Here is a 15,198-nt window from a genome sequence, read left to right on the forward strand (position 1 = left end):
TGGATACTTCTGGCCTTGCGAGCTTTTGCAGCGACTTGGAGCTCAAGGCTGAGTCCTCACCTTGACTTGGGCCAAAGTGGACTTTTTTTTTGCACCCATCTGGGAGCTTAATAATCATGGAATCAGGGAATTGGTGAGGTTGGAAAAGCCCTCAGAGATGATTGAGTCCAGCCATCCCCCAGCACTGCTGAGGCCACCGCTGCCCCCTGTCCCCAAGTGCCACGTCCACAAGGCTTTTAAATCCCTCCAGGGATGGTGACTCCCCCCTGCCCTGGGCAGCCTGGTCACTGCTGGACAACCCTTTCCATAAGGAATTTTCCCAGTATCCAACCTGAACCTCCCCTGGAGGCCATTTCACCCTGAGTGGGACATCTTGGGTGACCAAAGGCAACTGAGCTTCCTTCATCTGCTGGGATGATCTTTCCAAGTCTCCTCTGATTTATCCTGGTAAAGCCTCTTGGAGCTGTTCTTGCCTGTCCCTTTCCCAGTGAAGCCATCCTGGAGTGCCTGGCTCCGGCTCCGGCACGGACATCCCATGCTTTAATCAGGAATTTTGTAATTTGTTCTAACTTGGAGCAAGGAATAGTTGGGGGAAACAATAGGGTTGGGGAGCAGCCAGGCCGTGGTTTGCTGTGGGATCTTCTGGCCTTCAAGCAGGGGTTTCATGGTGTTGGTGCTTCCTCTTGCTCTGCTCCATCCCCTGGGGTCATGTTGGAGCTGCAGGGGAAAAAAAGGAGAGGAGAGAGGAAGGGAGGGAAGAGGATCCAGCCTGGCAGGGGATGGATTTTGGTTGCGTTGTTCCTTAGACAAGTCAACAGAAGTTCACAGAATCATAGGACAAACTCACGGAATTGTTAAGGTTGGGAAAGACCTCCAAGATCATAAAGTCATTCAGGAATGACTGGCAGCTGAGGGACAGATTTGTGGAGAAGGTTCCATCAAGACACAACCTTCCTTTCCCACTGCAGAATCCTTTGAGTCGTGACTCCGTCCTGCAGCTCTCTTCCCTTTCCCAAGCCAAGGCTGGCTTGTGCCTGAGGCTGGACAGCCTCAATCCCATTTTCCCCCCCTCTTTTGTGTCGAACAGGCTCGTGTCACTTTTCCTTCTGCATTTAATTTTCCGTGCGATCCCTTCAAAGTTGTGCTGGAAGCTCGGGAGCCATTTGGAGCCCGTTAGCGGCGGTCGCGTTGATTGAGGAATTCTGCAGCTCCGAGCCAGCAGCTTCCGTTTCCAAAAATAAAATCGGCTTTTCTTGAGAGTTTCCCCAGCCTGGTCTGACCACCATCTGCTTTTCATGGAGCAATTTGGACAAATCCCTCCGTTTGTTCCTGGTTCAAAGCCTTTGCTGCCTCCATCTTCCCACATGGAATGGATGCTGGAGGCTCCATTGAGTGGAGCTGGAGTTTCTCTCCAACAGCACGGAGCTCACTCCCTGCTCATAATTACCTTGGATTCTGGCCTTCCTGGACTTTTTAGGGCTGGCCACTTTGTTGGGATGGATCCTGGAGTGGGCTCCCCCAATGTCCTGGTGAAGCTAAAGCAAGGCGTGGCAGGAGCGGCAATGCCAGGATTGCCGAGTCCCCTTACTCCAGGTGCTCCTTATCCTCCCTCTCTTCCCACTGAGCCTTTTCCCGGTGATTTCCCATTCCCCATCCTGCTCTTTAATGGGACAGATCTTTTTTAGGAGCTGGGGTTTTGGTGTAGTTTAGCTCTTCCCAACGCTTGCGTTGTCCTTCTGCTCCGGGCAGCTCATCCATGATCCCATTCCTTGGTGGCTCCTCATTCCCCCAGGGTAGACTTGTGGGGAATTTTTTGGATGTGCTGCTGTGAAAATGAACATTTTTAGGAGTTTAATGTGGGAAAGAAAGAAAGAAAAAAAACCTGGCAAAACGCATTGGTGGTGGAAGGTGATTTTGGGGCTTCAGAACCTGCCCCTGTGGTCACCTCTGTCCCACACGAGGTAGGGAGAGGCAAAGTCATCCCTGCCATCCATAGCTATGGAATTCTGTAGGAAAATAAAATTAAATCCATAGGCTATGGCTGGATGGGGCTTGGAGCACCCTGGCCTGGTGGGAGGTTCCCTGCATGTGGTAGGGGTTGGAATTGGATGAGCACCAAGGTCCTTCCAGCCCAAACCATTCCACGATTCCATGATTCCATTATATGGATTACATCATTTATAAAGATATAAATCCTCTATAATTATGGGCTCATCCTGCATCCCTCCCTACCCCAAACGTGGAGCTGCTGCTTTGTTTCTTTACATTTCATCTAAAAAACCTGGATTTGGAGTATTGTAGCCCATAGCAAACACATAAATAAAGTTTAAAAACTTTAATTTGAAGGGCATTTCTTGGGAATTTCAATGCCTCTCTTTTTTGTAGATGCACACTCCATGTGGTGTGTTTGGGCTCCACAGAAAAGCAAAAATATCTTTAAAAACATAAAAATCTTGGCCCAAATCCCTTTTTTTTTTTAGCCAGCAGCAGCACTTTTGAAGCGGTTTTGCCTCGTGGACAAACCACAACAGGGTTTCTTCTCCTTCCCTATTTTTTTGCTAAAGGAAATTCTCATTTTTAGCCCATCCAGTGCTGGGGGTGGACACGTTGCTAATGAGCCCCCTGAGCCACCCGTTAATTAATTCCCAAACAGCTTTAAAAACTCAAGGAATTAAAAAAAAAAAAAAAAAAAAAAAGAGGATATTCTGTAAAATCTGAGAGTCAAGTCAAGGTAAACTCCACATTTCTGAATATGTGGAAGCTTTAAATTCCCAACTGGAGCAGCCTTCACCCCCCAGGAACATTCAAATCCATCTTTTTCCCCACTCTGCCTCATCCAGGGCCTAAATGAAAGGATATTTTAGGGAAGGTGCTCTGGGAAAGCTGGAATGTCAGCACAGCTCCCCAAAACAATTTATTTGTGTTAAACTGAGCTTGTCCTTTTTGATTTAATGGGGTTTTTTTTGGGGGGGGATGCAGCTGCTGCTCCAGCAGGGATGCTCCATCAGGCACAAACCAGCTGGTTCATCACATTCTTCTGGAAATAATTGGGAATTCTTGGGAATACTGTATTCCTTCAGGAAGGGAACAGAGCAAGGGCTTGATAGAAGCTGGGATTAAACAAAAAAGAGCTTTTTTTCCCCAACCTTCCAGTACTTGGACAGTCAGGAATGCTGTAAAACCTCTGTAGGATCACGAGCATCACTGAGGTAAAATGGGATTTACACTGGGCATGCCAGAATATTCCAATTAAAAATACAACAGAGCATGGAAAGGTGCTAATAAACCTCATTTCTTACCTGGAGGGATGCACAGTTGCTTCCAGTGACATGGGAAGGGCTGTTCCTGCCCAATCCAGGGGGGATTAACAAGGATGTTGTGCTAAACCTGGACTTTAGGGAAGTTCTGATCCTCGTTTCCCTTTCTTCCCACGGTGCCATCTCCACCTGGAGTTGCCAGGAGCTTTGGGACCATCCAGTGCCACCCCTGCCATGGGCAGGGACACCTCCCACTGCCCCAGGCTGCTCCAACCTGGCCTTGGGCACTGCCAGGGATCCAGGGACAGCCACAGCTGCTCTGGGAATTCCATCCCAGCCCTTCCCCACCAGGAATTCCTTCCCAATATCCCATCTAATTCTACTTCTTTCAGCTCAAAGCCATTCCCCTGTGTCCTGTCCCACCAGGCCTTGTCCCCAGTCCCTCTCCAGCTCTCCTGGAGCCCCTTCAGGGGCTCTGAGCTCTCCCTGGAGCTTCTCCTCTCCAGGGGAACATTCCCAGCTCTCCCAGCCTGGCTCCAGCCCTGCAGCAGCTCCGAGGCCTCCTCTGGATCTCTCCAGCAGCTCCAGGTTTTCCCTGTGCTGAGGGAGGAGCTGGATGAGCAGAGGGTTTGGGGTTTGCTGCTCTTGAGGGCCTGGTGGGTGTTTGGGTTTGACCTCAGCAGCTTCAGCAGGTCCTTGGTCAATGGGGTCACTCAGAGCTGGGCCTGGTCCTCCTGCTCATTTCCCTTGGGATGCTCCCACATCAAACATCAGAGCTTGGGAACATCATGGAAATGTGGCCGTGTCCCTGGGAGAAGCCCACGGATGGTCCTTGAGCAGGGGGAGCAGATGTTGGCCACCAGAGCCAGCCTCACAGGGCCATGGAATGTCTCCAGTCAGAAGGGATCTGTTGGGATCACCCAGCCCAGCTTCTTGCTCCTTGTTGGGTTATCTCAAACTGCCTTGGAGAGACCAGGACAGGGACAACAGGAGCTGCCCACAATTCCACGGAAATCCATCAAAAATCAAAACACCGAGCAGAGGAAATATGTGGAAAGCACCACAAAAACCCCCAGAACTTTCCTTCAAGAGACCCTTTTCTGGTGGTTTCTTGTAAATGTATGATTTATGGGATTCTTGGCTGCTTGGGGTGGTTTTGGGAGCAGCTGGAATTCTGACCCTGCTCGTGGCTTTTCCACAGGAGGTCTATCGCATCCCGAAGAAGAGCCAGGCAGAAAAGGAAAGCAGTGGTAAGTGCTCACCTTTTCCCACCTTTTCCTCTGCTCCCGTGAAACTGCTTCGTTTTCCCACTTGGGAATGTCAAGGGATGTTCTGCCTCCATAGCTGCTCCTCCTGGGAATGGGGAGGATAATCTGAGTGGTGGGTGGGGAGAGATGGGGCCCTGAGGGTGACGTGGAGCAACCTAGAATTAAAAACATGGAATTGGTGAGCTTGGAAAAGCCCTCCGAGATTGAGTCCAACCGTCCCCCAGCACTGCCAAGGCCACCAGTGATCCATGTCCCCAAGTGTCACCTCCATGTGGCTTTTAAATCCCTTCAGGAATGAGGATTCCACCCTTGCCCTGTCCCTGGCCATCCTTTTCCATGAGAAATATTCCCAGTATCCAACCTGAACGTCCCCCGGCACAACTTGAGGCCGTTTCTAAGAGAGGGGAGCGCTTAATACCCAAATGATGAAAATTCCCTCCCTTTTTTTCCTCCTGTTTTCCCAACAGCTGACCGTGGGAGAGACACAGCCGGGCTCCGGGATCAGACCCCCACTCCCAAGAACCCCATCCTGAGCCGAGAGCGGGATCCAGAGCGGCAGAGCCAGAGCAAGGAGAGGAAGAGACGGAGAGATTCCCTGTCCCCTCCGTCCTCGGCCTACGAGCGGGGGACAAAGAGGCCAGAGGACAGGCAAGTGGTGGCAGGGAGCTGCCATATTCCAGGGAGCTGCCACATTCCTGGGTAAAACCTCCAGGAAAAACTGTCCTGGAGATCTTTGGAATCCCCCCCCCCCACCACCCCGGGAAGGGAGTTTCCTCCTGGAGGAATCCTGGTGGTGAGATTCAATCCTGGTGGGAGTTGGGTGGTTCCTTGGTGTTGGTGGCTTCTTCTCTGGGATAACCTGCACCTCCATCTTCAGGTATGTTTTGGGAATGAGGTGGGGAAATGAGGGAAGCCGTGCCAGCTCCTGCACAGAAATTAGGGATCATGGAATGGTTTGGGTCGGAAGGACCTTAAAGCCCATCCAGTCCCACCCCGTGCCATGGGGACACCTTCCACTGTCCCAGGGTGCTCCAAGCCCTGTCCAACCTGGCCTGGGACACTTCCAGGGATGGGGAATCCAGGAATTCCAGGATGCAGCCCTCCTAATACAAAGAGCTCCCTGGGTCCTTCAAAACCCATTCCCTTCTCCTGCTCCACCCCTTCCCACTGTGCTGGGAATTGTTCTGAGCTTGGAGCAATCCCTGCCTGTACAGGAGGGAGCAGTACCCAAACCAGGATTTCTAACTCCAAAACCCCCTTGAAGGAGTGGTTGTTCCCTAAAAACACCTGTGAGGACAACAGTCCAGGGGGCTGTGATCCCAGCAGGCTGCTGCCAGGTCTCCTGCCTTTCCTTGGGAATGCTGGCATCACTGCCACGGCTGAGCATGCGACTCCTAATGAAGAGGAGGAAAATATTCCATGTCTTGCAGTTCAGAGAGACTGGAGATCGTGTTAAAGGCAGCAAAAATACCATGGAATTTCCTTTAAAGAAGTCACTTCTCTGTTGTCCCTTTCAAAGCCACTCCATAATTAGGGAACAATTGGTGCCGAGTCAGCCAGACGAGGAAACCTCGCGTTGAGCCGAGCTGGGAAAGTTGGAAACATCTGGATAAAAAATACAGATGTAAATCTATCCCTCTGTAACGAGGCTGGAAACATCCCCAGGAAGTAAAACCTGGCTTTTTGGGGTTGTTTTAAACAGAACAAGGGTTTTTTGGGTGAGCAGCTGCTGCTCTGGCTCTTCCCCCTGTGCCATGTCCGTGTCGGTGAAGGACCAAATTCCTTCTCTGGGAATGTTCTCCCCACTCTGAGCATCCCTCTTTGTTATTCCAAGGATTTAATAAAGGAAAATAATCAAATAGATGGAGAAAGGAACGCTAAACCCTCGGTTTCCTTCTTCCCACTCCCTCCATGGCAGCTGCTTCTCTTCCAAACTCTCCAGGCAGTGCCAGGAAAGACTTTAATTAGGGAAATCAAACTCCTCCCGGCAATGAGGTTCCCATTAGCGGATCCTGCAGCTCCTCTGGGAATGCCAGGAAACAGCTCCAGCGGATCTCTTGGTAGCAATGTGCTTTTGATATGTAAATGGATCCCGGGAACACAGAATATATGGAGAATAGCCTGGATGCTTTGTAGAATCCATTATATTAAGGCTGCAAAGCATTTTTCCTTGTAATCCCTGTTTTACCACACTCATAACGTCTGGAAATATCCACCTTTGATCTGAAATTTTCCTTGGTTGGGCTTTGATCAAAGTCCTTAGGCTTTTTTTTTTTTTTTTTCCCCTCCTCCATTAATTCCCTGGAAAAATCCCTCCAGCTGCAGCGCCTTTTGGGATGAAAACTCTTAAGGAATTAAAAAATCCCATCCACACCGTTATTTATTGAAGTTGAAGCTGCGGTCTGGGAACGAGCAGAATTCCAAATGGGAATGTGCTGCTTGTGATTCCCTTGTTCTTTGCTTTGTCTGCAGCTCCCGTGTGGGGGTTCCAGATGGGAAAGATGGAATTCTCACCCCAGCACTGGAATTTGGGGGGGAAGGTGCTGCGCTGTGAGTTGCTCCTGTTTGGGAGCCTTTTCCAAATTCCTTGTTTGTCCTGCTTTGGGAAAACGTGGCAGAGTGTTTCCAGCAGGGCCTGTTTGGGATACCCTGCAGATTGTGACCTTTCCTTGGGTTCTCTTGGAGGTGTTCCCTCCCTCTCCAGGTATCCTGGAACAGCTCCTCCAGACAGCTTCTGTGGCATCCTTGCATCTCCATCAGCACCAGGCTGACACTGGCCAATCCACTGGGATTGCTCATCCTCTGCCCTGGCTCCCTGTGGATGCGCAGGACCAGCGGCTGTTTCTCTTCAGTTGGTCAAACAGCTGGAAAAGAGGGAATGTTTTTAGGGATTCATGCTGTTGTTGGGCATTCCAAGTTTTCCACTGTCCCTTTTGCTGCTGGAGCCGCGGGCCTGCAGCTTCCTGAGGCCTCACAGCCGCTTTCCCCGTTCCCTCTCCCCCAGGTACGACACCCCAGCGTCTTCCAAGAAGAAAGTCCGGCCCAAGGACCGCAACAAGCTGTCCACGGAGGAGCGCCGGAAGCTCTTCGAGCAGGAGGTGGCCCAACGGGAAGCCCAGAAACAACAGCAGCAGCTCCAAAACCTGGGAATGACGTCCCCGCTTCCCTACGACTCCATGGGCTACGGAACGCCCCACCACAGCTTCATGGGATACCCACCAGGGTACCCCATGCAGGCCTACGTGGATCCCAGCAACCCCAACGCCGGCAAGGTGCTGCTGCCCACGCCCACCATGGACTCCATGTGCTCTCCGGCAGGATACGAGCATTCCCAGACTCTGGTGGGGCACACGGTGGAGCCGGCCCTGAGCACCCCGCAGCCGGTGCCCGTCGTCCAGCACGTGGCCGCCACCATGGAGGTGACCACGCCGCAGTACGTGGCCCAGGGCGACACCGTGGTGCACCAGGAGGCCAACGTGGCCGTGCTGCCGGTGGCCGCGGCCGGGGCGGTGCAGAGCCAGAGTTACGGGGTGTGGGATTCCAGCCAGCAGCCCGCCGTGGCTGTCCAGCAGCCCTATTCCCCGGCCCAGTCCCAGCCAGCCATCTACTACCAGGGCCAGACCTGCCAGACCGTCTACGGAGTGACCACCTCGCCCTACTCGCAGACCACCCCGCCCATCGTCCAGGTAATTCCAGCTGGGAGCGCCCACGGAACCGGGGGGAGCCAGCTGGGAAAAGCACTTGAGTTACTCACCCCGTGCTTCTCTTATTGGAGCATCTTCTTAGGTCTTCCCAGGGAACTTCCTGCCCAAGAGTAGGAGGAAAGCACATTCCAGGGTGTTTTCCATCTACAAACGGCATAAATTGGAGAGTCCTGGAATCCTGGAATGCGTGGGGTTGGAAGGAACCTTAGAGAGTGTCCAGTGCCACCCACTGCCATGGGCAGGGACGCCTTCTGTTATCCCAGATTGCTCCAAGCCCTGTCCAACCTGGCCTTGGACATTGCAAGGGATGGGAGATACTGAGAAGATCCAGGGATGGAGGTTATTGAACACATCCAGGGATAGGGGATATTATTGAACACATCCAGGGATAGGGGTTACTGAACACATCCAGGGATGGAGGGTATTGAACATATCCAGGGATGGAGGATATTGAACACATCCAGGGATGGGGGATATTGAACAAATCCAGGGATGGAGGATATTGAACACATCCAGGGATGGGGGATATTATTGAACATATCCAGGGATGATGATTCCATAGTTGTTGGGCCCAATCGGGAATTTGCAACTTGCAGCAGTATTTTGGTTTTTTGACTGTTGAAGGGAGATTTGTGGATAAAAGCTGAGGAAAATGAGTAAAACATGGATGTGGGAGCTCAGCTTCCACTGGCTTTTAGAAGTAGAGTCTGGAGCTACCGGAATTAATGATAGTACAAAAATCTGAGGGTGATATTGGGAAGGAATTCCTGGCTGTGAGGGTGAGGAGGGGCTGGGATGGAATTCCCAGAGCAGCTGTGGCTGCCCCTGGATCCCTGGAGGTGTCCAAGGCCAGGTTGGACGGGGCTTGGAGCAGCGTGGTCTGGTGGAAGCTGCTCTCCTGCAGTGAAGGTTTTTTTTGGGAGCAGCAGCTGAGTGTGATTCCCTGTTCCAGAGCTACGCCCAGCCAGGTCTCCAGTACATCCAGGGCCAGCAGATCTACACGGCTCATCCGCAGGGAGTCATCGTGCAGCCCCCCACGGCCGTCACCACCATCGTGGCGGCCGGGCAGCCCCAGCCCATCCAGCAGGTGAGGATCCAAAGGGATGGGGGGAGGGTTTTCCCGTGGGATAAAGAGCTGCCAGGACACCTTTGGTGAGCCCTCACAACTTTTCTCTTCATCCCTTCCGTGCCCTTTGCAGCCAGAGCTGGTGGTCACCAACAACCTCCTGGATCTGCCTCCGCCTTCCCCTCCCAAACCCAAAACCATCGTCCTCCCTCCCAACTGGAAAACGGCCCGGGATCCTGAGGGAAAGATCTACTACTACCACGTGGTCACCAGGTGGGTGTGGACGTCGCTGACCCCTGTCCCCAAGAGCCACATCCACGGTGCTTGGAGGTCCCTCCGGGATCACCTGTCCAGGGACCACCCTTTCCATGAAGGAGTTTTCCCAGTATCCACCCTGAACATCCCCTGGCACAACTTGAGGCCGTTCCCTCTTGTCCTGTAGCTTGTTTTTTTGGGAGAAGAGCCCAGCTCCCACCTCCATGGGAAGAGACACGATTTTCCCAATGTTCTTCCTACACCTTTCCCATCAGTTTTGGAAAGAACCAGGTTTTGGGTCAATCCCTATGAATTTACCTGAAATTAAAATGAATTTTAAGCTTCTAAAAAGGACTTCTTAAAAATTTTCAACTCCGTGGGAGGTGTGGATGAGGATCCACCTCTGAAGGGATAAGCAGGAATATTTTCTTCCATATCAGTTTCCTGCTGTCAGTTCTTGCTCCTGGCACACATTTCCCTGCATCCATAAATCTTTTCCATCTCCCTCTTGGATTCCTCCCTGCTCCCTGGCACACAGCAGAGCAGGAGACCTTCAAACACCTGGAATTCAAACCAGTGGAGCAGGAATTGGTGAATTGTGTTGTTTGGAAGTCTCGGGATGAGATGAGGAGACCCCGGGGAGCCTTGGTGGAGGCTGAACCTTCCCTGGGCTCTCTGCTGGGATGTTCCCACCTTTCCATGCTGGGAATTCCATCCTGGTGATGAACACCCTTGATCCCACAGTGTCACCGTGGTAGAAAATGGTGCAGATTCCCTTTCTTCCATTCTTCCTGCTTGGTTTTCACCTCCTCCAACTTGGAAACCTTCAAATTAAGAGCAAGGCCGTGAATTCCATGTGCCAGGAATTCTGACGGCTGATGGAATCTGGATGCCCCAGTTGATGGGATAATCCACGGGCAGGTCCCAGTTTCTCCGAGGAGGTGACAATGGAGTGTTTTCCTTCCTCCAGACAAACCCAGTGGGATCCTCCAACCTGGGACAGCCCCGGGGACGACGCCAGCCTGGAGCACGAGGCCGAGATGGACCTCGGGACCCCCACGTACGACGAGAACCCCATGAAGGTGAGGGAGACAAATCTTTGGGATAGACCATGGCATGGGAGGTCAGCGTGGAGCTGGGAGGTGGCAGGGGGACAGAAGTGACCCCGGATCCCTTGGAGTGGCTCCACTGGCCACACTCGGGGCTCGGCTGTTCCAGCTCGAGTGGGCACTGGACCTCCCTGAAGTTCTGCCCTGGATTCCAGCCTGTGTGTGGAGCTGGCCAGAAAAGTGGGAATGAGGGGGAGTAACACTGAAAAAGGACAAACTAAGGGTGTAGCTCAGGAGCCTTTCCCATACCTTTCTGATTCCTTAAAAAGCTGGAGAAAATCCGTGCAAAGTGAGGAATCAATTCTGCTGCTCCGGTGCTCCCACGTTCCCGGGATTTTCCTGGAGCTGTTGTCCATCCTGCAGCACTCAGGAACATCCCACGTGGCTGCTGTTGCCTTTCCATGTGCTGCCAGGATCCCAAGGGTTAATCCCATTCCCAGAACACCTCTGAGTGCTCCAGCCAGGAATCCTGGCCAGTTCACTCTGATATAATTACGGGCAAATATTTATCTCCCTGGAAAAAAAGTTAATTGGAAAATGAGCTCAGAGCTGGCACTCCCTGCTCAGCCAAGGGGCTGTTGCTTCCACAGAGGAATCCAGGGAAGCCTTTTCAAGGATTTTTATCCCTGGATCAGTGTCACAGTTATCCCATGACATCCCCTGATATTCTGGGATCTCGGGGTTGCAAATATTCTTGAAGGATATTGGGATTGAGCAAGAAAATGTCAATTGGAGGTTCCAAAAGGAGATTTGAAGCTGGAATAGCTGGGAAATGCATCCCTGTGGAGGGATGAGCTGACGTTCAGTGGTGGAGAGCAGCTTGGAGATGTTTGGGAAGATCCCTGGGGTGGGAATGAGGTGCTGAGGAGAAGGTTGGGCTCTTCTGAGCAGGGAAATCAATCTGTGCTGGTGCTTTCCAGCTTGGGAATTGTTTTCCTATGGAATTCTGAGGGTCTCAGTGCTGCCTGCACAGCAGAGGGAGCAGCAGGGGAAGGTGCTTCCATGAATGTGGGGTTTTATCCCATTAATTGGGATAAAGAGGAGCCGAGGGCCGAGGTGACCACCCAAGGGCTTCACCTCAGGCCGGACATGAACAGGCTGCTCCTTCCAGGTTTTGTTGTTCATTCCAAACCCAAAATCCCTGAATCCCTCATTCCTAAATGAGCCATGGCTGTGGCTGACCTCAGGCTGAGGTGGTTCCTACTCACTCCAGAGCTTTAATTCCTTTTCTTCTGAGCCAGGATGGCTGGAAGGTGGGGTTTTTCCTGGCGCTGAATTCCCATGGTCGCAGCTCCTGCCTCCAACGCTTCCACCCTGAAATTACAACCACATTCCTTGGATTTTTTACCCTCCTCCCCACCCCACTCCACACCTTTCCCAGATGGATTAAACTCACCCAGGAGGGATTAAACCCACAGCTGCTGCTGCTGTTCCCGGTGTTCCCGGGCCGTGGGGGTGGATTTTCATGGAAAGGCACAAGAGGAGTGGGAAGCCAGGATCACTCTTCCCTTTAAAGCACACTTGAAATCCTGTTTTTCCCTTGGAAAATGGCTTTCCTGAGGGAGTGGCCCAGCAGGAAGACTGGCAGGGACACCAGGCTGGATGCTGAAGGTTTTGCATCCTTTTAGATGGAAAAAGTGTGGATTTGGGATGAGTTTGTCTCTGCCCCTTGGTTCTCCGTGGAAAGGTTGGTGTCAGTGGAGCAGATCCCAGCTGCTGGAAAAGAGAATCCCATGTTCTCCCAAACATTTGGCTTCTTGATCCCCTCCCAGGCTGGTTTTCCCCTCATCTTTGTGGCTTCTCCATTCCCATCTCCTCCAGAGGCTGGAAAATAGGGACAGCACCATTCTTGGGGTTTTCCTGTGTTAGTTTTCCTGGCAGCCTTTGGATTATGGGATTTCACTTTGGAGGGGTGAGGGAAGAAGGCCTTGATATGGAAGTTATGATATTAAAATAAGTATAAAATGGAATTTTAGCCTAAAGTTAGGAAGAATTCTCCAAGGAGGAATTGGCACCTTGGCACAAGGAGGAGCTTGGAAACAGAGTTTTCATTTTTCCTCCTCATCCTTCCCTGCCAATTTTGACACCAATTTTTGCCCTCATCCCACATGGAGAGGGGTTGGATGGGGAAGGATTTGGGGATGGAGAAGGGATTGGTAGAGAAGGATTGGGTGGAGGAGAAGGATTTTGGGGTGGAGAAGGGATTGGTGGAGAAAGGTTTGGGGATGGAGAAGGGTTTGGTAGAGAAGGATTTGGTGGAGAAGAAGGGATTGCTGATGGAGCAGGGATTCATCATGGAGAAGGTTTGGGGGTGGAGAAGGATTTGGGGTGGGAAAAGGTTTGGTGATGGAGAAGGATTTTGGGGGTGGGGAAGGATTTGGTGGGGAAAGAATTGGAGATGAAGAAGGATCTGGGAGTGGAGAAGGATTTGGGGCAGTAGAAGGGTTTGGGAATGACAAAGGGTTTGGGAATGATGAGGGGTTCGGGAAGGGTTTGTGAATTACAAAGGGTTTTGGAATGATGAGGGGCTCTGGAATGACGAGGGATTTGGGAAGGGTTTGGGAACCCCTAAGGATTTGGAAGGGGTTTGGGAATGACGAGGGGCTCAGGAATGATGAAGGGTTTGGGAAAGATTTGGGAATGACGAGGGTCTCGGGAAGGGTTTGGGAATGACAAGGGGCTTGGGAATGATGAAGGGTTTGGGAATGACAAGGAGTTCAGGAGGGGTTTGGGAATGACGAGGGGCTCAGGAATGACGAAGGGTTTGGGAAGGACTTGGAAATGACGAGGGGTTTGGGAATGATGAGGAGTTTGGGAAGAGCTTGGGAATGATGAGGGGTTTGGGAATGACAAGGAGTTCAGGAGGGGTTTGGGAATGACGAGGGGCTCAGGAATGACGAAGGGTTTGGGAAGGACTTGGGAATGACGAGGGGTTTGGGAATGAAAAGGAGTTCAGGAGGGGTTTGGGAATGACGAGGGGCTCAGGAATGATGAAGGGTTTGGGAAGGACTTGGAAATGACGAGTTTGGGAAGAGCTTGGGAATGACGAGGGGTTTGGGAATGACAAGGAGTTCAGGAGGGGCTTGGGAATGACGAGGGGTTTGGGAATGACGAGGAGTTCAGGAGGGGTTTGGGAATGACGAGGGGCTCAGGAATGACGAGGAGTTGAGGAAGGGCTCGGGAATGACGAGGGGTTTGGGAATGACTTTGCTGATGGAGCACTGCAGGCTTGGTGCCGGAGCCATCCGGAGCCATCTGCTCCCCATTCCCAGCCTTTTGAAGTGGCAGCCGAGCCTGGGGCTGGAGCAGGAGCTTTGATGTCCCTGCCCCGGCCAAGCCTCGGCCATAAAACCTCCCTGGCACGGCTGATTTACACCCTGTCCCTTTGCTCCTGGGATTTTGCAGCTCTGCCCTACAGCCAAGCACATTTTTAGGGATTGAAAGGGATTTTTTTTTCCTGTTTTTTTTTTTTCAGTGTTAAATACTTGTAAAAAGTGGGATTTTTTAAATTAAAAGAAATATTGGGACATCATCAAAGAGCAGAAGGAGAAGGGAAACCTCCCCCGGCTTTCCAAACCTTTAACAAATCCTTTTGCTCTTCCTGTCCTTACAGTCTGGGATGACCTGGATCCCAGACCCCTCCCAGAAAATGGTGCTGGTGCAGGGATGCTGCTTTTCCCTTCTTAGGCTCCAAGGAGATCACAGAGCTTGGGATGGGAGCGTGTGGGAGGTGGGTGCGGATGCAGTGTGGAGGGATGGACTCCGGGATGCAGCTGGGCTGGATTCTACTCCGTTAGTAAATCAGGGATCAGTACTCAGGGAAGCAGCCAGAAATTCCTAGAAAATTCCCTTTATCTTGACTGTAGCTAAAGATAATCCGTGTGAATGCTTGTGGGGGGCCCCAGCCCTCCCAGGGAATTTCTGAAGGAAAATCCACCACCACAGAACTTATTCCCACTATGGACCTGCCTGACTTCCCCAGGCTCCACTCCTTCTCTTTTTCCAGATTTTTTTCCCAAAGAAAACAAGAGCAAGGAGTGGTCCCTGTGCCTCCCAGCCCAGGAGTGTGCTGGGAATTGTGCCAGGATTGGGCTGGGAAAAGTGTTGGGACTGAGCTGGGGAGTGCCAGGAGCAAGGCTGGGAAATGCTGGGACTGGGCTGGGGATTGTGCTGGGATCAGGCTGGGAATTGTGCCTGGATTGGGGCGAGGAGCGTGCCGGCATCGGGCTGGGGAGCTCACTGGGATGGGGCTGGGAAATGCCTGCTTTGGGGTGTGGAGCGTGCCGGGACTGGGCTGGGAAGCTCACCAGGAATGAGCTGGGAAGTGAGCCTGGATCAGGCTGGGAATTTCACCACGTGAAAGTTCAGCAGGATTGAACTGGGAAATGCACCAGGGCTGAGTGGGGAAGTTTGCTGGGATAAGGCTGGGAAGAGCGCCGGGAGAAGGCAGGGAAGTTCATGGGACCAGGCTGGGAAGTCCCTGGTTTGGGGTGGGAGCGTGCTGGCATTTGTCTGGGAATTGTACCTGGATCAGACTGG

At 52.1% G+C, this 15,198-nt stretch overlaps 1 protein-coding gene across 1 annotated transcript in view; it reads left to right on the forward strand.

Moving 5' to 3' along the window:
• Positions 1-15,198, forward strand: part of SETD2 (SET domain containing 2, histone lysine methyltransferase) — a 52,093-nt gene that overhangs the window by 31,694 nt on the left and 5,201 nt on the right. Inside the window, exons 12-17 of the mRNA XM_053952601.1 lie at positions 4,459-4,507; positions 4,993-5,173; positions 7,530-8,211; positions 9,182-9,316; positions 9,429-9,568; positions 10,521-10,632. Coding sequence (XP_053808576.1) covers positions 4,459-4,507; positions 4,993-5,173; positions 7,530-8,211; positions 9,182-9,316; positions 9,429-9,568; positions 10,521-10,632 — 1,299 coding nt within the window. The remainder of the gene's footprint in view (positions 1-4,458; positions 4,508-4,992; positions 5,174-7,529; positions 8,212-9,181; positions 9,317-9,428; positions 9,569-10,520; positions 10,633-15,198) is intronic.

This window comes from Vidua chalybeata, chromosome 1 (assembly GCF_026979565.1).
Source record: "Vidua chalybeata isolate OUT-0048 chromosome 1, bVidCha1 merged haplotype, whole genome shotgun sequence".
Taxonomy (NCBI): Eukaryota; Metazoa; Chordata; class Aves; order Passeriformes; family Viduidae; genus Vidua; species Vidua chalybeata.